This window comes from Gordionus sp. m RMFG-2023, chromosome 4 (assembly GCF_954871325.1).
Source record: "Gordionus sp. m RMFG-2023 chromosome 4, tfGorSpeb1-WG-v2, whole genome shotgun sequence".
NCBI lineage: Eukaryota > Metazoa > Nematomorpha > Gordioida > Chordodea > Parachordodidae > Gordionus > Gordionus sp. m RMFG-2023.
The window spans coordinates 26,531,648-26,559,404 of record NC_088778.1 but is presented as its reverse complement, the minus strand read 5'-3'; the positions used below and the strand labels follow the sequence as shown (position 1 = coordinate 26,559,404).

The window sequence follows — 27,757 nt, the reverse complement described above, 5'->3', positions numbered from 1 at the left end:
TTTTATAATTCTCCAAAAAGTTAATCATCTCATATTTAAAATATATGGGCAATGTTTATGGTTGAATATAGTTTTTTTTTTGAACGATAACAACTCACATGGATTTTTTTTAATTGGATTAAATTGTATTTAGTTAAACAAGTATGGATGTTTAAAGATTTGAAAGAAATGGTTTAGGGCTAATTAAAGGTTAGAGCGATATGAGTTAGGGTTAGCTTTTTTTATTAATAACTATGCGACTTGAAACAATAATATCTTTGAGTTGGAAATGATATTGTTTAACATTATCCGATTTTTTAAAAAAGTGCTATATCAAGATTTTCGCCAAAATATTATTACCTACACTTCGAAATATCGCAAGTATGTTTAAACCTTTTTGTCATGTCGCCATTTTTTATAGCATTTATACTTAGATCCTAGCTTTAGATTTCTGCCTGTTTTTTTACTGCTTGAAAAATATTAATGAGGGCGGATAAAAATTGGCTGATAAAATTTTATGTTTTTGATTTTAACTAATTAAAATCGATATAATCAAATTAGTAATATTTTGACAAACTAAAATAAAAATTAAATTTTTAAAATATACTGTCCTGAATATTTCTTTATTAATATTTTTTGGAAATCAGTAGGGAGTAGAATGCCATTGATAACGGTAGGAAATCTCTGAATGGGTCGAGCCCTCAGAAACATCCCGAAATCTAGTTAGCCTTGTAAATGTTAATTTATGAGACACAAAATTTAATCTCAATTTTGCTCCTTTCATTTATTATACCTACTAAAAAAAATATCACAATAAATAAGGTAAAATAATTATTTTGTATATACACAAAAAAATCAAGAATATATCAAACATAAAATAAAAAGGCCCAAACAATGTAATTTCATCAAAATATGTGTTCGTTTTCTTCTACTAAATAGTCAACTATTATTTCCAATTTTATTCTGAACAACCATTATATTAATTTTATTCCCTCTCTTTTGTCCTGGGATCTTCCTCGACGCCCTATTCAATACTAATTAACAAACAATATATACTAACCACAAATTCTATAACAAATACAAAGTGTTTTTTGAAGGTTACAATGTCGTTCATGTTTATTTTAACGGTATTCTGGGCTTTCTATTTATATGTGCAAACAGTAGTCATTTAAAAAAACTGGCTTATTTATGCTTTATTACCTCAGAGTTTTTTCTCCTCAATTACAAATTCATTCCGGCTATAATTTTTAAGGGAATTGGTATAATATAACTTGGTATATAGATAATAATTTAAATTTTTAACAATATTCTAAAATTTATATCATATTAAGCTATTACTTAATTAGTCCTACACAAGTTGCTCACCTCCTAAGTCAAAATTCCTGGATAAGGTATCTATTAATACACTCTAATCCTATTAGTCGAAATCTTAAATCTTAGAATTTTTGTAGTATTAGGAATTCTCCTAATTAAACCTAATCACTGTTTCTTAGGGGTCAATATTTAGATTTTAAAAAACGTTAGGTTATATTTTCAATAAATTAATTTTATAATGACTTCATACTAATTGCTATAAGTATACTCGATACAAAATTTATCAAGTTTTAATAGTTGAGTAATGACTAAATTTCGGCTCAATCTTCAGGCGCCTGCAGGAGAAAATCCCTTATTAATAAGGTGTTTTAATGTATATTAGTTTCTTCCAAATTGGAGTAGCTATCTTTTTAGGGAAAAACCCCGAGGCTAAAGTGATATTTTTCCGCTAAAAACATGATTTAGCTAAAAATATAGTAATTACCCAACTATAGTTCTTAAAGGATATTATAACTTAATTCATATTTGATGAGACATGATTTTATATACATAAAAATAATTAAAAAATTTTATACATACATTTGATTTTTTTTACATAGTAAAAATAATAATATTGCAGTCCACAAATTTAAAATTTCGAGAATTTAATAATGAACAAATCAATTGATCATTAATGACTTAGATTTACTTAAATAAGTTTATTCTTGATGTTCTGCTTCATGTGTGTGTATATCAAATAGTTTTGCCAATTTGTCCAAATCAGGACTTTTCGTTTGTAACATTATTAACTTTATTTTAAATATTTTAAAAAAATAAGTATAGTACCGTTATTTATAATATATTTATTTAAATAAGGTGTTATAAGGTCCTTGAGAGATTTTTTAAAAAAACTTGTATTTTGCAAACAAAAACGATTTTTTAAAATCCCTAATTCTTTCAATTTCACCTTGCTTAATTATTTTTAAAAAACCTTTTTAGCTACATCCATTTGTCCGAACAGGTTTATCGTTAAAACACCGACTATAATATCGTCCTTAATATAAAATAATACGCCCTTTTTGAATTTATTCGATGGTTGAGTAATATGAGCCGTCGTTTTCTTAGTATTTTTTTTTAAATAATTTATTTAAATAAATCAAATGATGATTTAATTATTAAAATTAACTTCAAAATCTAAAAACAAAAAAATTTGCAAGAAAAATTGACACTATATAGAAATTGATTTTTTTATGGTCTCGAATATATTTATAATGCAATTGTTATCTTCTATTTTTTGTTATAAATTGAGTAAATTCATAGTGGACGCCATTCAGCAGGTGATCGATTTTAATCACATCAATTGTATTTATATGCATAGATTTCTATCATGATAAGAATTAAAGCTTAAAATCAATAAAAGAGAAATTGAATCTCGTCGAAAGATTTAATAAAATCGATCAGCTGTTAAAGCGTGGTATCGCATCCCCTATGTATTCAGCTTTAGAGGATTTTACTAAATTTTGAGCAACAGCCGAATCGTCTACATTTTTAACGGGGTCTTCATGGGCATAAAATGAAAAGGTGTTCAATGATGAATCTATCGTTCCAACTCCCTCTATCCCTAAGTCGGATCCTAAGTCAGACCTTTCGTAAACATTTATATATTTTTTTAAACATCATTTTGCGATTATAATTAAAATCTTAAATATCAATTGATGCTCCAGCCATAATTGTATTATTAAAAATTCTTTGCAAAATAAGCTAAAATTAGTTATTTCTCTCATAGGTTGACCACAAATTGATTGCACCTTATCAAAGTTTCGGTTTTAGTAAATCTATCAAGTCCTGTTCTCCAGAATCTAAGCGCTATTGCTTGAGTAACCTTTTTATGGTTGAAAAGAGTTGTCTTTAGGACAGGTACAATTTAAGCAAATTATATAAATCCATTCACAAGTCGCAAATTATAAAGAAAATATTATTATTTTTTTAAAAAAACCAAAATGTGTGAAGTAAATGATTGAATTCCTTCTTCGATCCAGTCATATTAAAACCGGCTAATTGACCTGAGTTTATCGCGTTATCGTAATGCTCACTTCTAGCCAATTTTTGATCAGAAATTTGAACGGCCATCACATCTCCAGCCTTTGAAAAATTGTAAAATCATTGTTGGTCAAAATTTATTGATAAACAGATTATTTCAATAGCATCTAGGTTTAAGTTGATTAAGGAGGAAAGTGTCATATTGCTGCAATTACAACGGCAATAAATACGATATAAGCGTCAATCCAGTTAAATCTAATATTAATCGTAGTAATTTATGATTCGAAATTTACTACTGGGATCCGAAATAAAGAAAACTTTATTCGGGTTTGAATAAACCTATAAACATGTATAATTCTGAAGAAGAAAAAAGCAGGTTATAAAATATGATAAAGATCACAAACTGAATAATAAAGCTTACAGCCCATATGTTATCCTTATATTTTAGTGTTTTATCAACGACAAGACAACTTTTTAGATCAGCTCGCTTTTGATTTTCTTGTATGAAGCCGATGTTGGGATTAATTCCAATAGCCACTATGAGATGGTCGGTAGTTAACTGTAAAAAATATGTTTAGTATATAGAAGTATTGTATTCATAAAAATGTTTAATTTATTCCTATCTATAAAATAAGATTATTCAGGATAGGTGATGGGGTAATAATATGGCTTTCTAAATATCAACTCTTTTCAAAATAGTGAATCTTTTTTTAAAAAATATGTCTTTAAAACATTAAAACAATTTTTATCATAATGAAATATAAGATGAGACGTTTAAAACAAAGATATCCATAGTTTATTGTCGCTAATAGAATATAATAAGTTAATGTTATACACACATTAAATATAAAAAATGTTAGGTAATGATTAAAAATATTATTCTTTTTAAAAAAAAACTTTCGTTCCGTTGGATAGATGTAATATCAACTCACGCTTTTCGTTTGTTTTTACACTTGTGATCGTAGAATTTCGAATAATATTGATTCCACCTTGAATTTAATATAACAAAGTAAAATTGAACGTGGTAAAAAAAAATTATAGTAATAATAATTAGAAGGAATAAAATAGTGATATGGCATGTTTGGAGTAGAGGTGTGCAGTGGGCGGTCAGCTAGGGCAAATCCGTAGAAATTTTTAACGTTTTTATGGCCCAACTAATAATAGTTTGCACAAGCTGTTCGGTTCGGCGCGAAAATTTTTATACCAGGCCTACAGTCTTCAGGCCGGCTTTTAAACGAGTCATAACAAAAATTGATCATATGGCAATTTTATCTTAAAAAATATAGCCATAATTATCCCCAAGTGTTTTTCTCACGGAAGAATCAGAAGCTTTCACAAACAAATTTTCAAGCAAATCAAATAAAACAATCTTAAGTTTTTTCCCCATGTTGAATCAACATATCAGGGATATCAAAAATCCAAATTTACAGACTATCGGAGATAAAAATAAGAGGCCTGGTCCGTGTTTGAGCAAAATTATTTTCGGGTCGAAAGTGAGCAAAGTGTAAAAAATATTTTTACGGAATTCACAAAATTCAAGCTAAGTGTTTAGAAAATTTATGTCATTTTCTCCGTAAAAAATTTTCACGGGCCAATAAAAAACTTCTCAAAAATGTCACATATCCCGCAAATTTAAACACAAACATTTTGATAAAATAAATAGTAATACTATTAAGGCGATGACCTAAATATATTGTTAATATCCTCAAATTTTATAAACTTTATAAAACATGATTAAAATCTTCCATTAAAAAATTTTGAGAGTTATACCTACAAAATTATTATTATACTTACCATTTATTTTAAATACTTCCCAATATAGCTGCACATTTCTTATTATAATTTGAAAAATATAAATTAATATTACTTACTTTTTTAGTAAAAATTTCACAACTTTATACATTTTAAAGCTAAAATTTATTAATTTCTTGAATTTTAAAAATTAATAAATTTTCGTAATTCGAAAAAAAAATATTAGACCACTAATTTATTTTACAATACAAATAGCTTATTTTCCCTTTTTCCGATAAAATTAATAAATTTTATTTTTGATATTTAGATCACGGTCTAAACTAAACAATCAGGATAGTAAGCAAACTATCATTATCTAGGTTAACCAATATCGGGATGGAATCATTCAACCGAGCATTAAAAGACAAAAAAATAGATGGTAAAGTTTTGGACTGAGGAAAAAGTAAAAAAGATGAGTTAAAATATATTAACTAGCAATAGTTATTGTGTAATAATTAAGGATAGAAATCTTTGCGATTTTAAGGTTGGTTCTAAATTATTATATAAAGTAGGAATCCACCCCGAACCCTATTTCTTTGCTATTATGTTTCTGATCCTTTTTATAGTGTTCCATTCGGTTCATTCGGGTTCTAACGACCGGTTATAAAAAAACAAAATGTTTTAATTTGTAACTATAATAAATAAATCTTGATTACTTTCAAATAAAATAAATTATTCGGGATTTACTAGTAAAACGATAAAGATAATTTTAATACGCAAAACGCTGGAAATATTCAAGCGATATTTTGCAACACTGAATTTTCGGATTACTATTAACATTTATGAGCTTGAGGGCTATGGTACTTGAGCTTCGTTTAAAATAACGATATAGGCCTCACTTACAAAATGCACAATGTTCTCTGCTATCGTTTAGCCATTTACCATCATCGCATATGGCTAAACGATAGCATAGCTGATGCTTTAACATTAATGTATTTGAGCGCCAAGCTATCGCGCTTAACATAAACGAGGCCCTAGAGCTCGGTATAAAATTTTTACAAAAATTAACATCATAAATGAAGTATGAAATTATAATCAAGAGTTACATAAAATAACTTTAAAAAAAATGAAATGTTGTTATTTCTAGATATTTTTTAAAAAATTAGGCTCACTATGTTGTAAAATGGAGGTAGCCCATTCGGACAAATACTTGGGTAAGATTTTTGCCAATATTCCATCGCTCGATATAATTTGGTTTACCGATATTTTTCCCGTGGCTTTAAAAATGTAAATATTGTCATTTATAATAATAAATGAAGTAATATACGAATACTTATGAATGACGTTTTTTTTCCCTTTCAAATTATCTTTTAGGATCGACTGTACCTAAATGGATAAGCTCTCTCTTAAACTAAATAGGTTCCCTTTAAGTTACTGCCATGGGAGGCATATTTTATGTTTAATTCAACAAAAATTAGATCAATTTAAAATTTATTACCTTTTTCATTTCTTTCTTTTTGTATTGACATTAATATAATAATCACAATTAGAACAATCGTTTTTTTTTACATTCACGATTATACTATTATAGTTTGTGCAAAATAAAAATTAGGGAGTAAAAAAAAATACCTTTTATCCGTTAAAGGTTAAAAAAAATAAATATATTATGCCTATTTCTCAAATAAAAAAAATATACTTTAAATATTAAAAATCAAAAAGATTGTTTTGCCTTATAAATATAACTTAGTAATTTTCGGAGTCGAATAAATAAATAAAAATAATCTGAATATAGGAAGGAAAAAGTTGGGTTATGATATAGGCTCTTTTGATTTTTTAAGAAAGAAAGAAGTTGTAAATTTTAACAATTGGATAGATGTATTTACATTTGTGCGCTATACTACTAGCCAGCTCGCTACCCAAAAATCCTCCTCCTAGCACGGTTACCGATTTGAGATTCAATTTATCCAAGGCGTCGGGTTTTAAAGTTTTAAGGAGTTTGCGGAAATCGTTTATCTTGCAATATCATTAAGGATTTTTAAATAAAATATATATTTAAAAAAACATAATAGATTATATTTTTCACGAGGAATGTAAGAGAAACGAATTTTTTTTATTCCTAAATATCATAAACCGATCCTATATTTATATTGATATATTTACCATCTATCTTTGAACCAATGGAATAAAAATACCAACAATTTCTATTTTAAGAAAAACAAACTAACTTTCACTTCTTTCTTTCTGATTAAGTGTATTTATTTTTTTTTACTTCTCCAAAAGTGAATATTCTCATTTAAATATTTGATATGAATTTTAAATTATTTCTAAATATAAAAAAAATTCTGGCAATTTTTGTGTAAAAAGAGTGATGAAAATAAAGCAAAATTGTTATAAATACTAATATTTAATATTTAATAAATATTAGTATACACTTGTCAATTCAAATAATGTATATATTTTTTTAATAAAAATCATGGATAAATAGTCAAAATGTGCATTTTTGCCTATAAAAATAACGCTCAGATTCTTAAAAAATCATTCCAATAAAAAATGCATAAAATTGTTGTAGAAGCATATTTTAGCCATAATATAAGATAGGAAGCTACTGATATTTTTTGTGGGCAACAATTCCAAAATTGGGGTGTTGCTATTTGTGTTGTTAAATCCCAAACTTTGGCCAACTTTGTTCAATCTTTTTTAACAACACTAGTTGCTATGCCCCTGCATATAGCTCGAGGTTTCATGGATTTGCTCAAATCTAATATACGTTATATAAATTTATTAAAAACACCGACTGAAATTTTAAAGATTTTTTTAGACATTATCTAAAATTACATTTCTGAAATACGAAGTAGATTTCCTCGCGTCTGGCGCAACGTCAATCGTTGAGGGCAACTGAGCTGGAGTTCCGCCTATATAAAATTTCGGTCAAATATAAAAATAAGATATACATTTTTTTTTATTTCTTTTAATATTTACATTTTTGCGAAAAAATAACTGTAACTAGTTACATTTGAGTAGACGTAATTGTTATATATGAATTTATATAATAGCCAATGTAAATAAATTAATGTTTAAATGTAGATTCGTTATATAGTTTTATATAATATCTTATGACAATATTATATGTTATACATATCAAACATTGATATGATGCCAATCATGTGATTCGAAGGGCTGCGAGGTTGATCAAGCAGTCCTTTATTGGTTTACAAGATAAAATTCATATATATATATGGGAAATGTGTAAATAATTTTAGTTCTAGAAAAGTAACAAGTTTCTTTTAAAATAAGTTAAATAATATATTATCACTTATTATCTTTATGGTTTCTCAAATTGGAAGTTACTTTTTATTAAATAAAAAGGGCGCATGTAAAACGTTTGTGTTCAGGGTAGATTACATTTAGAATAGGCCTATTCAAGATCAAATCGAAAAGTAACGAATGGTTCGAAAATTCGGCAATTTATTAGAATAATTCGTTCCATTTGAATCAATTTAATCGAATATTCAAATTATTCGAGATAATCATTAATATGAGATTTGCAATGCCCCGCCCGTCCCATCTGAAATTCTTTTTGGGTCTGGCAAAAAAAATAATTTATATCTATATTTGATTAATTCTGATATTTCATAGAAGTGATAATCCCTAACGTAACAGTATCTTAAATTTAAGCACACCAAAATTACAAATAGTTGTTTATATAAGCAGTTCGACAGCATATATTTTGGATTAGATCTTGTATTTAAAAAAAAAATTAAAACCCAGGCCTGAAGACCGTATTAAAAAATTGAAACCGGGCCTAGCATAAACTATATTCCCATCGGGCAGGATCGTACCTGAGAATTGTCATTTGCAGACCTTTGATATGAAGACGTATAATTATAACGAATTCATTCTCCGCATATTATTATATATATCGCGTTTTACACTATTATACTCATTGTCGTATTTGTCTATACTACGTTATTATTTAAGAAAACCAAAATTTTTGGGCTTACTTATTATTTTATTATTATATTAATTAAGCGACGAGTACAAAAGCCATAAAGACCAATGTACTCGGTTGAAATTACTCGCTTTTCACATAAAGATGAGGTGTAAGATTTCACACAAGACTACTTTTGAAATTTATGCTTTTTAAGAATGTAACTAGTAACTACTTAATTAACTTTTAAAAATAACCTTTAACAATACTAATTGATAAACTTAAAACCTGTAGCTATGAGGCACTTTTCGTATTTGATCTTTATCCCATTATCTAGATGAGCTTCGGAGTTTGCTGGGTTTAATTTTGTTACCTTTTTATTTAAAAAAGAGGTGAAATTCATTTCTAATCCTAAAGTGTGATACAAACCTTGTAATTATATTTTATGCAAGTTTTCAAATAAAATGATACTCGTTTAAATTTTAAAAGTATAATTTACGGGTTCATGAGGCAGGTTAAAAAAAGAATTATTACCACTAAAGCGCATTCAAAAAATGTCTTAAAAAAGGAAATTTATTATTTTTTAAACAAAATAATTTTATTTTAATACAAGGTTTAATTTAATCGATAAAATTACTTAAACCTTTCGTTTTTTTTAAAAAAAAACTATATTAATTTTATAACAGTTTCGCCATAAATATTTCTGTATTTTTTCTAATTTATATTTTAAAAAAAATCTACAATATAAAATAAAATTATAAATTTAAGATTAGTTCAAAAAATTAATGGCAAAGAATTTCTCAAAACTACAAGGTCGTTTACTCTCAATGATTGGAGATTTATTACATTAAATGCATTTAACAGTTTCCATATATAAAAGTCAGCTGTAGCGTCGTTTTGTGGTTTGCATTTCGATTAAATGACATTAATGCGCATTCATATAATAATAAATAAGACAATTAGTCGAAAGCAAACCACAAAATGGCGCTATAGCTGATTCCTATGTATCGCCAATCTAGTAGTATACATATCTCAGTTGGTTACTACTCTATATATGTTAAAATTCATATGGTTTATAATGGAAGAGATTCCGATTCCCGACAGATTAGTTTTTAAAACCAACTTACCCTGCATTCCTTGCTAGCACAAAATGGCGGCGAAATTTATAAAATATGCGCTATTTTTGTATTTTTATATACTTCGCCGTGAATTCGCGCTAACTGTGAATGCAGGGTTATCTTCTTTAAGATAATAAAAATAAGTTATATTTAAAATATTTAATTTATATGTTTCTTTTTAATTATAATGTTGGGCAGGTTGTAAATTTTAATATATTGGAGGCCGAGTATTAGAGTGTTCTATCTCTAATTCTTCGGCACTAAATTCTTCCATATCAGCAATAATAAAATGAAATATAAACTTAAAATACCTTTATTCATTATTATTTTTGTAATCTCCTAATTAAAATACCTTTAAATTAAATAAAGATATAGAAGATGGAACACCATAATACTCACCTTTGACCAACATTTTACATGTTATTATTTAATAAAAATACATCAGCTATGGACATATAATATTTATCCAGACTGATAATTTAATAAGAGGAATTTTTAAAGCATCGTCGGGAAATCAAAATGGCATGCTACCAGTTGATTTGCATTTATATGCTTAAATAAATCAATCGTCAATCTAGGTATTTATTAATACAATGTCATTGCTTCAGAAATAGATTTTAAAAAAAAGCTAGCTTTTCCTGGAGCGGACATTGATTCTACTTTGAGTGCCATTTTAAATGTCAAAAGCCAAATTCATAAAACTACTTAACCTACTTGCCCAAATCGAATATATTCTCATTTTAGTGGTCAATTCGACGTCACTAGAGGGATAGATGAATAATATTTCAGATGGCTAGGACATTTAAAAAAAAAATAGTTGGATAAATAGTAGTTTTGTTAAACAGCTCGATTTAGCCAATTTTAAATTAATATCTTAACCAAAATAATATTACCCAAGCTTCAAGATTTCGTTAGTAGATGTCCATCCAAACCTTACTATCATCTATGAGAAAAAAATCTTTAGGCTTGCGCAACATATATTGGCTAAAATAATGTGTTAACCTTTTTAGAAAATCGAGCCGTTTAACAACACTAATCGGCAAATTACTCGGTGAGGGTCCAAAAAATAAGTCTGATACCTATATTTCTTCGTCCAAAAATAAAATCTTAACCCTATAATAACTGATCATTATAATTTGTAATGCGCATGCTTATATTTCCCTAAAAAAAATCGTTGTACGAAAAAAATATATAATAAAACGCTAGTTATTAAAACTTTCGAATTCTTGAGCACGAAGATTCCGCCACGATTTTCTTCTTTTCCCCACTCCTCTAACCCGTAATAAAATGATTCATCTTCAAAGTAGACACTTTGCGACAATTTTTTAAAATAAATAAATAATATAAATAGAGAGATCGTGATTGTTATTTTAGCTTATTTTATAAAAAAAAATAGCGCATTCAGAATTTTACTTAAATTTTTTTTAAAAAATCCACGCATTCTGCAGGATCAACTTATATACTTAATCTGCAAAATCAGCGAAGATTCACCGATACAAGTGGCGTTAGTACCAGTGGTATCAGCCAATACGGTATTAGTATCGGTGGTGGCATTACCTAAAATGCGAAATAGGCTTTGAAAACGTATATATAAATAAATAGATTTTTTTATAAACCTTTTTTGTTTACCGTCCCATGATTTATAGCGTAATTCGTCAACTAATTTATCTTCTATCTCGTACCATAGATCCTTTGATAGTGGCGGTCTTATATAAGGATACTCGTCCTCTTCGCTAACAATCAAAATCTTCGTGCATAGGTATTACAATTAAAGTCGTTAAAAACAAATTTGCTACTCATTTTTTAAATAAGATGACAAGGAATAGAAAATTAGCCTTACATTGATGTAATATTAATATCCATGACCTCTATTATATCTCAGTGCATTTTAACAGTCGTAAAATTATTTTTGGTATAAAACATTCTTTAAAATTAAAATCAAGTGGTTAATAGTTACTTTCAGTTTGATTCTTAATAGTGTGGGTAAAAAAAAATGACATTAAATTACAAGTGGAGTGCCCTCTAGGCCAAATTTAGATAACCTATATCTTAAAATCTAATTTATATTTTTAAATATATAAGATGTATTAAATAAGTCTAATAATAACGATAATTGTTATATTAAAATTTTATTGTTATTTTAAAATTTCATTGTTATTTTAAAATTTTATGGCAGCTTTTGCCAAGAGAGGTAAAAAAAAGTGGCGAATTTAAAATGTCACAATAAAATTGGATGTAGAATGTTTATCTAAGGTTCAAATTTTAATATAATATAATTTTTGATTAATAAAAATCATGAGTGTTTATATATGCTTAATATATCAATGCTAAAACAGATGGAAAAAAAATTAGATAGATGACCAAGTTGGGTCTATGTAGACCCCAAGCTTCATAAAACCATTATAACTAATGAAGTACCAAATAAAATAAAAATTAATTTTGCTCATATATATTTTACCTAAAAATATTAAGCTCTAAAAGATCCAAGCAAAAATCTTGAAATAATTATGTTTTTAAAATAACTGGGGTCCACAGTCTTATTGTGTTATGAAGGATTGAGTAACAAATATATCTATAAAATATAATTCAATGAATAAATAATACAAGCAAATAAAATTGATTTCCTAGGCTCAGACCTATAACCAAGAACCTTTATTGAAGAAGGGGATTCAATATTTGTAGTTGAAAAAAAACTCTTAAGATTAATAATTAGATACAGCTGCAAGCTTCAAACCATAAAATGATTAAATATATTTTTAAAAATCAGACCAAGTCTTAAAATTAAATAGATTTAAATTATAAAACTAGTTTAAAAAGATCATGTGATGGCCCAATTATCATTCATTTGCTCCAAATTTCTCAAGATTTTCCTATAAAATCACTATAGCTAAACATTATTTAAATGTCCAAATTTAAATCCAATCTGGTATCTAAAAATTAGACCTAGCTACAGATTTCTGATATACACCGTGATTTGACTTTTAAAAAAATTGCATTTTAAAATATTTGCAAAATTTATAAAAAAAAATTTTCCATGTGGAACAAATATACTTATGACTAATTTTAAACAGGGACAAGAACCCAACCCTAAACCCTCCCGAACCCTCAATATTATGCTGAACCCAAACCCTTTGGGTTCAGAGTTCAAGCTTCTATTTTTTAATTATAAAAAATTTATATATTAATTTTAAAAAATCATATTTTCATTATTTTTTTGTTTAACCATTTTTGTTATATTTAGTAATTTTTTAAATTGTAATATAGTATTATAATTATGATGATAAATAATTTATGGCGATTTTAATTAAAATAATTTTTTTTTAAAAAATGATGTTTATATTTTAACTAATTTTAATAATTCATTATTTTTCTGGTCTCCGAACCCTGAACCCGAACCAGGTTCAGAGATTTTTCACTGAACCCAAACCCATTTTTTTAAAGGAGGGTTCTCATCCCTGATTTTAAATATTTAAAAATAATTTCAAATATCTTATTTTTAACATCAAGTTTGGAATAATTTAATTGAATGATGAAAAGATTATTATGAATTTTTTAACTTATTTTTAAAAATATGATTATAATTCTGACAAGTTTTTTTTTTAATTACTGCAAAAATATATGAGATATGTTTAATTATTATTTTACTTAATATATGTGCAGAATTATCGAAGTAAAAATCATGACGAGTTAAGATTGTTGGAACTTAATCCCAAAATTCCTTCTCATTGTTAATTAAAAATATCTAATATCATTTCCTTTATTTTTAACTAACAAAGATATTTTGTATTATATTGTAAAGGATGATGTTTTTGTTTCATCAAATAATAGTTTTGTTTTTATAAAGTATTTTTTTATGAAAATTTTTAAATTGAATTAATAAAAAGGTTTTAAATTTGGATACTTTTGATTTTGGAGAGTTAATTCTTATAGTTCTAGCAGCAGAAAACGAAGCTGTTCCACCTCCTATCAATAAATATTGAGCAAATTCTGGTATATTTTTAATATTCATATTATCTTTTTGATGATTAAGTTTTGGATTTTCTTCTTTTAAATCTTAATTATTTTTAATAATTAAAAACATGTAGTTGTATATATTCTTTATTTAGGTGAAATATTTAATAAATTAACTCTAAATTTATAAATGCAAACGATAAAATAAATACAATGGGATTAATTTCATGTTTATAATAAACCAATGTAACACAATAAAATATAAATTTGGCAGTGTAAAACATTAAAAACCTATATTTTCTGATTCTTTAGTGACATGACTGCCAGTAATTTTATCTAAGGTATCTAAAGAATATAATTTTTGAGAGGGATTCATAGCTAAAATTTCTCGTGGAGGCATTTCTTGAAATATTTGACCTTTAATTTTTTTGATAATTTTCTTTCCATTTGAATCAACTTCCTCAACAGTAAGAGTTGGATGATGCATCCAATAAAATACCTATTTGATGAAATTTAAGTTAAATATAATGATCTTAAGGCATACCAATGTATTGTATCCATAAAGTATTCCAAATATTCCAAGAACTATAACAACTCCAGGTATCATCCTCTTAGTAGACATTGAATCGTCTATTTTTTTAAAGATTTTTTCATAGGGCCGACCAGAACAATTCAATTTAGAGCTAACTATATAATGAAATATATTATCTTTTTAAATATTCTTCTTACCATGTAAATTGTGTGATTTATTAACATAAATCCTGAATATAGAAGATGTGCTAAATAATTTCCTTGCGGCATGGCTTATAAATTTGTAATTAAATGCCATCGATACAAGACTATGGATTAACCCGTCATTCGAATTTAGGGTGAAATTAGCATTTGATCTTATGTGACGTGAGATTTGTGACGTGAGATTTGTGACGTGAGGTTTGTCAGTTCTATAAAGAATATTTATAAAATTTTCTAAATTTCTAAATAAAATATTTTTTAAATTTCTTCTTTGAGTCATATTCAAACTCTGACCATCTTTATGATATGTGCATAAATATAATCTATAAAATATTATTAATTATTTATATTTTCTAATATGTGCATAGTTTCTTGTCGCATTACGTACAATATTTTTATATTAAATCATAGGCGTAGCCAAAGTTTTCCTAGAGTGGGGGGGGGGAGTAAAATTACTGGGGGCTTCGCCCCCAGTCCCTATTTTATGTTACCTTACTCTATATATAGTCATAAAATATTTTTACAAGATAGGAGGTTAATTTTAATAAAAAAAATAAGCCTGGAACAAATATGAAATATATTTTTATTTTATATAAAATATAATAAATTACTTGTATATACATTAATATAAAAGCATATAATTTATTCCAAACAAGTATAAGAAATTTATTTATAAAAAGTATGTAGACATATAGTTGATATTCCTCCATTATATAGAATTAGTAAAATACTATGTAAAATTCCACTTTTACAGACATATTTGACAATTAGAGAATATATTACAGTTAATATTTTAACAAATTTTGCTAATCAATGCTCTTGATAGTAAATATAGCATATTTATTTTATATAAAAAATGATATTAAAAATTAATCTTCATATTATTCATCCCACAATGTCTTTAAAAGATATTTTCTGATGTTCTTATCAATATTTTATAGTTTTCTGTAAAATCAATAATTCGCTATATTGGTAAAAATTACTTGATTATGGATAAAATTAGATATACTGTAAATCCACGACATATAATATTCCATTGTTTGTATTGTACTTTAATTTTTTTATTTTATTTATGATTTAATCTTATCATTAGTTTTATAATTATATTTTACTTTTATTAAGATAAATAAATTAAAATTACTCACTTTATAAAAAATTATATTTGATATATTATATTATTTAGAAATTTTAAATATAAATTAAATAAGAAAATTAATTTTGAATATTGTAATATAATTAATATAATGAAAATATTATGAATCATATTGTATTTTACATTTATAATTATTTTCACTAATAGCAACTTCTTGAATAATAATTGTTTTGACTGTTGGTATTTTATTGAGTAAATGTAATTTTTTTAATATTAGCTTTATAAAATATTAATGATTGAATAATTTTTAATAATTTGTAAATAAGTTATATTTAATGTATTACTTTGACATCCATTACTTGCATAGGTTGTAAAATTTTGTAAAATTACAAAAATATTTAAGGTTTTATTTTGGCATCCTACAGTTGCATAGTTAACACAAGTTATAGGCTTGTTTGTATAGATATTGAAAAAAATAATAAAAAATAAATAAATACTTACCGATGACATGACGTAGTGATGAAATGACGTAGCGATTAAATGACGTAGCGATTAAATGACGTAGCGTTGAAATGACGTCACGATGACGTAGTGAGGATCGGAAAATTATAATATAGATATTTCCAGTTTGAAATTAAATTTGCAATGAAAAAATTTGTCAATATATTTGAGTATGATTTATTTTATTACTAAAATTCCCAATTATTCGAATAATCCGAATTACTCGAATAATTCTAATCTAATACAAATAGTAGATTTTATTATTCGTACGTATACGAATAGTAAATTAACGAAACGACTACGAATAATGCACTATTCGATTCGAATTCGTTTTAGAATAAGTCTAATATGTGGTGATACATGTGAAATAAAGGCCAATTATATTATGTATACCTAAAAATTAGACTCTGATAAAACAATAAAATAAGTTATATATGTATATATATACTTAAATGACGTTATAAAATAATATATATCTATTTTAAGTATTTATGAAAGAAATTTTAAAATAATATTAACACATATTAAATATTTATTAGGGCCTAAAAGGTTTGACAAGCTTCATGCATAGAGCTGCGTTTTAATATTAGACATATTTAAATTTTTGTAAATATCACGATTAAAGATAAAATGAGATTTAATCTATTTTACTTCTACACTTATTTAATAAACACGAGAAATACTAATAATGTATAATATTGATCATAGATTCAAGAGATTCAAAAATATTTGGAATATATAATAAAAAAATCTTAACTTAATTAGACATAATTAATTTTTTGAAGAACAATTTGAATTCCGTTATTTAGTCTAAGGCTTGTTCTATTTTAATTTCGCTTAGAAGTCGGAGTGGAAGGGGCACTATTAAATAGAAGTTTCCTCCATAAATTTTGTTGGAGGTCTTTAGCTTCACTTATTGTAAGTCTTTGACTATGTTGTTATATTTTTATAAAAATAATTTGAGCTATTCATCTTTTTTTATATAAAAATGCTTATTCAAATTTTGAATTATAGTAATTATTTAAAAAATTATTAACTTTTTCTTATTTTTATTTCAAATTATTGTTTATCTATTATAATAATCCTCAAAAAACATCAATCAAATTTAGCCAATCGTGTTCTTTTAAAATAAATTTGTCCAATAAAAATGATTATAGCGAAATCGGTCCAATAGGAATTACCTTATACACTACCATTTCATTCACTTCACATAGCAAAGCAATGGTATCCAGATGGCAAGTAAATTTTTAATATTAATAAATAATTTTTAATTATTTTAGAGTTAGAAAATCAAACATTTTTTATTCCTCCTCCTAAATCTATGCATAAAAATATCAGTTCAGAAGAACAACAATGTGCATTGAATGCACTGAATAAATGCTTAATATTATGCATATTTCCATGTAATTTTTTCTTTATATCCAAAAAATTTATTGAATATAATAAACAGTTGGAAAACTAATGATAACTTTTATTTTGAAAGATAATTTTTCCAAAAAATATATATAAATTATTATATTTATAGGAATATTTTTATTAATAACTCTAAGGTTGATCTAGCTATTATTCAATAATAAATAACAAAAGTAACATAATGTACAGCATTAGACATAGGGATAGCAATTTCATTAAGGTATGATGCAGTTAATTTTATAAAAATTTTGAAAATTACTATGGGTTGGTCAGGCTTGAGAAATTTTTTTATAAAATTATTATGAATTGGAAAGGGCTTCAAAAATATTTTTATAAATTATATTGGGCTGGGCTTGGGGAAAATTATTATGAGCTTGTACGTTTAATAATTTTTTTAATCAACTATGGGTCAGACATTAGCCTAAAACAAGTTATTTTGCAGGCTTGGGCTCGGCCTGATCAAAAAACCAAGGCCCATGAAAATCTGATTTTTATTGTATTTTTAAATTCTTTATGATTATTTAAATGTTTTATTTCAGTTCTCAACTACCAAAATTATTATGATCTTTTATTGGGCTTGGATGAATTTTTCAAAATTATTATTGCTTTGTACTTTACCTGGGAATTTTTTTTAATATTAAATATTAGGTATAAATGATCAGTAAATTTAACATATTGGTATTATCAAGTAAAAGCTTTAAATTTATTCTTACTCAAACCATAGTATTTAGTTTTAGTTTTATTGGATTGAACCTGGCCTGAAGGGGGAGGTAAAAAGAATAAAATTGGATATTATTTTCAAATAACAGGTAATATCTAGCATAAATATAAGAAGAAAATTCTCATTCCCCGTCATTTTTGACGGGCTATCCACTAGTAGTAATATAATATTGTATATCATTTTGGGATGAGAGGGGTGGAGGATATGGGAGGAGGGGGAAGTTTTTATTAGCTTAAAATAATATTTACGACATCAGGCGAATTTCCGAAAAGGAGAATTTCCCAGCCCCACCCCCTTCTGGCTAAGCCTATAAGTTAGTAAGTATTTATTATCATTTTTTCCTTCTAATTAGTAATTTTTTCTTGTAAATAATGCCTATTGCTTTATAATATCTACGCAATTGAAATACTAAAATATAAAAAATACGCACTTAATATTGGCATAAAATTTAGAGTTTATGCTTCCAACTTCCATATTCTCTGTTTTGGCATGATGCTAATTTTATTAATTTTTTTCATATCCAAAATTGCTCACTTCATGCTTAAAGCATGACGCCATATTTTTCATTTGTTTATAGCTCAGTTTCTTTTTTGTGGCTCTCAAAATTGATTACGGTACTAATATACTTTTTAAATGGATCTAGATACATGTACAGATACATGATTTAAAAAGATATCTAGATCCAAACATAGATACATCGTCTAATAAGTTATCTTGATAAAGATACCATTTTAAAAATGTATCCAGATACAGATACAATTTTTAATAGTCTTATATATGGTTTGCATAAATCTAAATTAGGATACTATTGTGAGAATGTATGAAATGAGCTGAAAACTTTATTGACTAGATATCACATTTATCAAAATATATCTAAAATAATGATAATTCGATTTTAATATAATATATGAAATTAAATGATTAAATGATTATAAAAAATTATTAGATTTCAGTAATAATATTTCCGATTGGTCATTAAGGCTTCCTCGTTTATCTGGACATTTTAAGCTATTTTAAAAAGTCTCTCTATCAGAGTGAAGCGATTGGGGTGTTATATTTTATGAGTAACAATTTTATATCAGGATATTCTTTAAAAATGTTAAAATCTCAACATTCATTTTCTAAAATTTTTTTTAATTTGTTGAGTATACAAATTAAATCAATATTAACAATCATATCTCTACTGTGAGGTACTGAAAAAAATCGGATATTAAATTATTTGTTTTTTTTTCATAAGTCATATGTTTGCAATCAGTTGAAGAAAATGATATTTCATTAATTTATCTTTGTATTAATTGTTTTTTTATTAATAACAGTGTTTTATTTTTTCTCTTAAAATTTTAAATTACAGTTGTAAACATTTATTTAGTAGCTATACCCTTAAATATTTTATAATGTTGCAAGTTGAGGTAATACTAAATGATATTTCGTATTTATTTGTAGATATGGCAAAAATTTTACTATTAGAGATTTGTTTAATTTATTTTGAGATGTTATTTTAAAACATGCTCTATAAATTTGCTATGAAAAAACAATATCAGAACTTGTTGATGTATCATTAATTATTACTTCTCCCTCTTCATCACTATTAATATTAATCTAAAATAAATTTTTAAGTAAAATAAAATTAACCACTTCCATTGAAAATAAAAATGGAAGATTCCTTGAGTTGTATTTTAATATCATAATTTGTCTGGTTTATTCATAAACTCGCACATAATATTTTTAATGAATATTTATATATATATTTTATATATATATATTTATATATATATTTTATATATATATAAGTTTTAATATTTTATATATATATATAAGTTTTAATATTTTATATATATATAAGTTTTAATATTTTATATATATATAAGTTTTAATATTTTATATGTATATAAGTTTTAATATTTTATATATATATATATTTTCTCTCTTTAGCTTTCACCTTTTCTGGTGGTAAGCTCCTTCAACATCTCTCTTCACTTTATTTATTCATACAATCTTTTTTATCTAATTTATACTTCTTTATATTGGCTCTAACTTTATGGCCCCATTAAAGTTTTGGCCTTCCTCTTTTATGTTTGTCCATCACTTCCAAACTCTCAACCTTATTTCCTATGTAGTTCATAGGCCTTCTCATTGTGTGCCCATACCACCTAAGTCTGTTTACCATTAACTTAGTCTTAATGGGCACTACCTTTAAACTACCTAGTATTCTTGTACTGCGCACTTTATTCTTTCTTGTTACCCCAGCAATCATCCTCAGCATTCTCATCTCCATAGTTTGTAGACTTCTCTCGTCTGATTCTTTGGTTGGCCATGTTTCCGAACTATATAGAATAGTTGGTTGTACTATGGAACTGTAAATTTTTACCTTTAATTTGTATGGGATTCCTGTGTAAAATAACACTTCAGATAAAGATCTCCACTTTAACCACCTTTGATTAATTTTATTCTTTATCTCTTTTTCTATTGTGCCGTTTGTTTGTATAGTGGAGCCCAAATATTTGCAGCTTTCAATTGCCGATATCTGCCATTCTTTTATATCAATACTCTCTGTTTCATCTCCTTCTATCCCCATATACTCCATCTTTTCTATATTTACTTTTAGTCCGTGCTTTTCTAGGTTATTTATCCAACTCACTAATCTTTCTTTCATTTCATCCTTGGATTCGGCAAGTATCACAATATCATCTGCAAATATCATGTTCCACGGGACTGTTTGAGGTATAGACTGTGCTAATACATCTATTACTGTAATGAAGAGAAGTGGACTGAGAGCCGACCCTTGATGAACTCCTTCGGCTATTGTGAAGCCTGCTGAAGTACCTGTTGTGCTACGGACCATTGTTGTATGGCCCATATACATATCATGTATTATTCTTATATATTTTTGGGAACCTTTTTGTGGCGTAGCGCCCACCAGATAAGTTTTCTTGGGGTTCTATCGAAGGCCTTTTCTAGATCGAGAAAGACCATATGTAGCTTTTTGTTCTTTTCCCTGTATTTTTCACTCATTTCCCTAATTTGGATAGCATCAGTTGTTGATCTTCCAGGTATAAAGCCAAACTGAGTCTCTCCTATTTCGATTATGTCTCTTAATCTTTTTTCTATTATTTTTATATATATATATATATATATAATTTTTTATTATAGCAGTCTTATTATTATTTAATATCTATATATAAATTATATGATCATATGTAATAAAATAAATTTTGCATATAAGTAATTTAGCGTTAAATAAAAGTATATCAAAATGTATCTTAAAGGTATTTAAAAATAGATACTGGTACGTCTAAAATAATATCTAGATACAGATACTTTAATAAAAAATCTATCTAGATAGTGATATATTATTTTTATATCAATATACATATACTTTAATAAAAAATCTATCTAGATAGAGATACGACATTTTAATATCTAGATACTTCTATTTAGATACTTTAACAACTCTGCTAAATATTGCGAATCAGATATTTCGAAACTATATTTTCAATTCTAGCATAATGCTAATTTTGGCAATTTTATATTTTATATTGAGAACCAACAGATAAAAATGATTAAATTTTAAGTACTAAACATTGATAAAATCTATAGAATAAATACTTTGAGTTGCTTTTAATCTTAAGACAAAGTTTTGTGGCTAATAGATTTTTTCTTTATGCTGGTTACTAAATTGATTAAAGCAGTCATAGTCATTTTTAAAGCAAGGAATGTTGTTATGTAATTTACATATAATTTAGAATTAGTGATTCCAAATATATAGTAAACTTAAATGGAGATAATATAAAGATATTACATATTTTAAAAGCAAAATAAAAATAAGCATAGGAAAATAAATAATATCTAATCAATCATAATTTTTCATAGAGGAATACAGCTGAAAGAAAAATTAGGATTTCTTGAATCCTGACTACGCATAAATCCTTCAGTTGTATATGAGCATGTTAACATTTTGGCCTGTTTTCTTTTCAGTACCCTCCTATTTTATATTAGTTTCACCTATTCATGTTCGTAGTTTTCTATTAGCTTTTTATCCTTTGGTGATGAAAATTAAAGGTTTTCTAAGTTATATATTCACGGCCCAAGCCCGACCCAAGCCCGAATTAAAAATATTTTGTCCGAGCCCCACCTAAGCCCGAGCACACATTTTTAGACCCAACCTGACTCGAGTTCGACTAATATTTTTTTATAATTTAAGTTTAAATATTAATAATCATTTTTTATTTTTTAAAAATAAATCTATATTAAATAGAACATGAAAAATATTTTAAAAATGATCAAATATATTTAGTGTTGTGAAGTAACAATTTTTTTGAAGAAAAAAAGCGCTATTTGTTACATTCTTCTTGAGGTAACGAGCGTTTCTATTTTTTGAGTAACGGTAACGCAAAACGTTACTCGTTACTTTATATTTTTCTTAAAAAATATCAACAGAAAGAAAAATATATTTTAATGTATTATAAAATTAGTTTTATTTATTTTTTAATTCTTAATATTAATAATTTAAGCTGAGTTTTAATTCATATCAACCTCATTTTTATTTTAAATTCTCGTTGTTAAATTTTCTGTCGAAATTAATATTTAATCAGAATTCAAAGTAAAACTTAATAATGAATTTTTATAATTTATTTTAAGAATATTATGTCCATAGTACTTACTTCTTTAGGTGAAGATGATTTAACCCTTCCTTAGCCCCAATTTGATATATTTTAAACCAATAAAGAAAATTAATGGTACCTTCTAAGTCTACACTTTGTAAATGTTAATTATATCCAAACGTAAATATTTCAACCTCAATATCCAGCAGTTCAAACTTAAAAAAGCATAGGTAAAAAGATGAATTAATATATCATTATTTTAACATTACTTTAATAATATAATAATATTCTTTCATAAAATTTTGAAAAGCTTAATCATGGAATTAAAATATAAGTAGGCTGTGCCTTATATTAAATATCGGATAGGCACCGATATTTCGCGCTTTCCAAAAATATCGGATCGGGCCGATACCTGAAATAACCCGATTCGATCTTTTTACTTTTCTTTTTTTTTGTTATTTTATTTTATGTTATGTATATATATTTTACGTTATTATAATATTTTCTAAATAATTGTTTTTAAACAATGAAAATGCATAACACCCTCTAAATTTTATTTCTTATTTAAAATAGATTTATAATATTTTAGAAGTTTTTTTTATAAAAATAGAAAGTAACACAAAATGTTTTATTTTTTAAATAATAATGCCATTTTTTCATTTATACTTTAAATAAAAGAATTTTTTTAAATATGGTATCTGCTGAATTATATAAATATTTTACAAAAGACAAAGATAATTTTGCAAAATGCGTTATCTGCGGAATCATATGAGTCTGTCTTTAGCACGGCAGGGGATATAGATAGACCATATCAAGCTTATTGCCAGAAAATCTAGAGGCTCTCATATTTTTTAAAAAAATCTAATACATTATAATTTTATATATTAAATATTACAATTTTAATACCAAATAAAATGGATATATTATCAAATATATGTTTTTTTAATTATAGTTTTAATTGTATAAATAAAGATTTTAAATTAAATGCATATTTTATTTTTTGCATAAAAAATATTGATTTTTCAATTACATTTGGTTCAAAGGGGGGGGGGGGGTGAAAAATCAATATAAATATCCGATAGGTATCAGTTTCGGAAGCAATATCGGATCGGATCGGTGAAAATATGTGGATCGGCACTGCTCTAAATATAAGCAATTAAATTATACTACAGTATTGGGCTGGGAACCAACATTAAAAACCCAAGATTAACAAAATATTGGTTTTGGTTCAAAGTATTATATTGAGTATTTTAAACAATATCTTCTATTTCTTGTTTTAGTATTGCTATTGGTTTGACTATAATTGTTAATAAATTTAAAGAATACTTTAAAAACTTTGTTTAAATAATATATATATATGGAATAGTGGCGTAGCCAGGATTTATCCAATATTAAAATTTTATAGAGAATTTCATTATATTATTTATTTTAAAATACTATATATAACATCCCATTATTTAACCAGGTTGAGCACTATGCGCTCTTGTTTGTCTGATCAAAATTTTGAAATCAATTGAAGCTAAAAATAAATAAAAAATTGATACTTAAAGATGTTATCTTATAATATATTATTTTTGTATAATTTTATTACATTATAATTATATATATGAAATTTTAACTATCTTATATATATTTTTTTTGTATAGTGTTATTTTATTATATATTGTAGGAAAAAAATAAATATTATTTTTGTATATTTTTTTAAGTAACGAGTAGCCCGTTACTTTTTTGAAAAGTGGGTAACGCGTTCCTTTTTCAGATTTTGTAGTAACGTTTACAGCACTAAATATATTCAATTTTTAAAAAATGAGGTATAAAAATTATTAACATTTAATAATTAAACCGAATTATTGTGATAGAAATAGAGATATTTTTTTTTCTTATGTATTTCGAAACCATTTTGAAAAAATTCAAAGCTGCCCAAAGTAGCAGTATAGTTACGATGGAGACAAAGTGGCTATCACCCATCAGGTAGGAATATTTTTGGCATTTTAATGACTCAACCCTGAAAAAAAGAAAAACAACAGGGTAGGGGGCCAATTATAAAAATAAATATAATTGTACATATTTATAATATCTAAGCGTATTTTTTAAATTAATTTTTCTTATGAAATAATGAATACAAATAGTTTTCAATTGAATCTGTTAGCGAAAACTCGATGGGCAGATAGGACATGTTTTGGTCGGGCCATGTTAAAATGGAGAGTTTAATATTCATTTAGTGCTCTCATATTTTCCTTCCCGAACCTTTTTTTTGTAATATTTTAAATATTTCTCTTATTTTTTTCATATGATTTTTAAATTATATTTTAATATAGTGTTTTAATTGGGTAGGAAAACCAATAAGGATGGGGGTTAAAAACGAGTACCTTTCCCTCGAACAAAAAACTCAGATTAAAATTCTAAAAGGAAATTAGAAGTGTATCCTTGAAAAACCCCCTTGTCCCTCTTAGTTCTTTTAACATACATGGTAAATCCCCCCCCCCCCATTATAATACATCATTTATTATGATAAATATTTTGCCGTTGTTGATATATATTTAAAACTTATTTGTTTATTTCCCCATTTGTCATATAATATATGTTATATAAAAATAAAAAAATTACAAAATAAAATATAGAAGTAAAAATTAAAATTAACTGAATTTAGATATTAAAAATTCTTAAAAATAAAGGAATTCAGGGCTGTTATAAATATTTAAAAAAATTATTTATCCTTTATAAATTTGGACTATAAAAAATTATCTTGTATAAATTTCGTAGACATAACACCGTACTTTGTTTATTTTATTTAAATATTTCCCGAATCGATTTTACTCGTTTTAATAAATTTTAATTCCCCATATTTCCCCACCTTTACCTGCTTATATTTCTAAAGTAACTGGTATGTGTTAATATCCATGATTATATTACACAAAATTTTTATTTATAACATTCTATTTTACCGATGCCAAAAAAATTATATGTTATGAAGACAATAAATTTGATGTTATGAAAACAATAAATTATATTACATCATCATTTTATATTTCCTATATGGTATAAAAAAATCATAATTTATAATTATACATCAAATAAAGTGAATCCCTCTCGTAATCAATAATCTAATTAAGAAAAAATGGAAAATTTAGAAAAATATTGGTCAAAATTATTTTTAAAATGACGCCATCTAGCGGATAAAGCAATATTTTTAACTTTTATAAATAAAATTCTTTTCAAAATTTGATTTTATAAAAATATTAAGGTTAAAGTAACCTACAAATTATTATATTTTTTTATATCGGCGTGGATATTTATGATAATTATATAGTATATATGAAAGTCCCCAAGTTATATATATCTAAATACTAAAATATTATATGTATATATTTGTATCATATAATATGTTCAATTTATTTTTGATATTTATACTGCCTCATGGCGTGATTTAAACAACTTATGTTTTGTTAAGGCTGTGTCCTAAATGTTTTGAAAAAACCTTAAAATTTTTAATTTTTGCTAATTAATAAAATTACGAAACATCTCCTAAATCTTCCATATATTTTTTATAAGTTTAGTAGAAATTAAAAAAAAGGGAATAAAATACAAAAAATAACAATGCCAAATACTTTAATTATTTATTACTCACTAGTTTTTTTGTAAAACCCAAATAAATAGATTTTGAGAATTGTTAATTTCTATTCTTTTTTTAAAAAAAAAATTGTATTGACCAAAAATGATTTAGAACACTATTTTATTTTTACATTAAAAATAGCAACAATCTATTTTTAATATTATTTTTATTATTATATGGCGTAATTTAAACAATTTATATTTTGTTTTATTTTCATTATTGGGTAACTTAAATGATTTATTATTCTTTTATTATTTTTATAGATTAATTTAAATATTGTATATATATAGTAAATATTTTTTTTTGAATGGTGATACTATATCGATTAGAGGTGGGCACGGGTTTATTTTTTTTATTCAGGGCCCCGTTCACGGTGCTTATAAAAAAAATTCACGTCATCTCATGCTTACTACTAAAAAAAATTTGACCATACACGCCTACTCACGAAAGATAATATTTAATCACTCCCAAATATTCACGGTATATTTAAATTTTTCAAAACTTTATTGATATACTTTTATACTTTTTTGAATTTATACTTTGTTATAGTTTTTCTTTCTCTAATTCTATACATAGTAAAAAAGTCATATTCTTGAATTTATTATGTATTTCATTCATCTTAATTGAAATTATTATTTTATATTATATTTTTCAGCTAAATATCTCCGCAGTTAATTTACCACCTCAGTAATTCAACGCCACGCCGGCCGGGATTTAGAAAAGAAAACATTTTAATCGAGGATAGGCTTAAATTTATTTTTGAGATTAATATTATGATATTTGCAGTAAACCTGATTTGACCATATATTTTAAGGTTACCACACTTTGGAATTTTCTACCTATGCTCAGAGTTGGGCAGGTCTTCCGAAAAAAGAATCTACATACAGATATAGATTCTTTGTGAAAAAAATTAATCTTAGATACAGATACCAGTATCTTTTTCAAAATATCAGAAAGATACAAGATAAAAGATACTTTATTTTGCCTAATAAGAGTATTAAATACAAAATATTTTAAAATTATTATTATCAATTAAATTAGAA

General features: G+C 25.4%; 1 protein-coding gene across 2 annotated transcripts; it reads right to left on the bottom strand.

Annotated features, from left to right (window-relative positions):
- Positions 1-1,917: 1,917 nt before the first annotated feature.
- On the bottom strand, positions 1,918-14,902 carry LOC135928177 (apoptosis-inducing factor 1, mitochondrial-like). Of its 2 annotated transcripts, none has more exons than XM_065464546.1 (16): positions 14,770-14,902; positions 14,585-14,727; positions 14,332-14,539; positions 13,991-14,142; positions 11,706-11,836; positions 11,306-11,399; positions 9,260-9,344; positions 7,879-7,955; positions 6,927-7,056; positions 6,216-6,320; positions 4,210-4,301; positions 3,734-3,871; positions 3,269-3,414; positions 2,787-2,916; positions 2,264-2,392; positions 1,918-2,081 (listed from the first exon to the last, which is right to left on the bottom strand). In XM_065464546.1, exons 1-16 carry the CDS (start codon positions 14,867-14,869, stop codon positions 1,992-1,994), a joined length of 1,950 nt encoding a protein of 649 aa, XP_065320618.1. In that variant the 5' UTR covers positions 14,870-14,902; the 3' UTR covers positions 1,918-1,991. The 2 variants fall into 2 exon arrangements, with proteins under 2 accessions (XP_065320618.1, XP_065320619.1); XM_065464547.1 differs by having other exon boundaries at positions 14,585-14,723; positions 14,770-14,892.
- Positions 14,903-27,757: the final 12,855 nt, after the last annotated feature.

Bases quoted from the DNA above. Each gene is read 5' to 3' on its own strand.
- LOC135928177 (XM_065464546.1), bottom strand. From the start codon at position 14,869: ATGGCATTTAATTACAAATTTATAAGCCATGCCGCAAGGAAATTATTT. The intron at 6,321-6,926 runs GTAAATACATCT...ACATTTTTAAAG, and splicing joins TAGTAGTATAGCGCACAAAT to CCACGGGAAAAATATCGGTA. The intron at 3,415-3,733 runs GTAAGCTTTATT...AATTTTTCAAAG, and splicing joins ATAAGGATAACATATGGGCT to GCTGGAGATGTGATGGCCGT.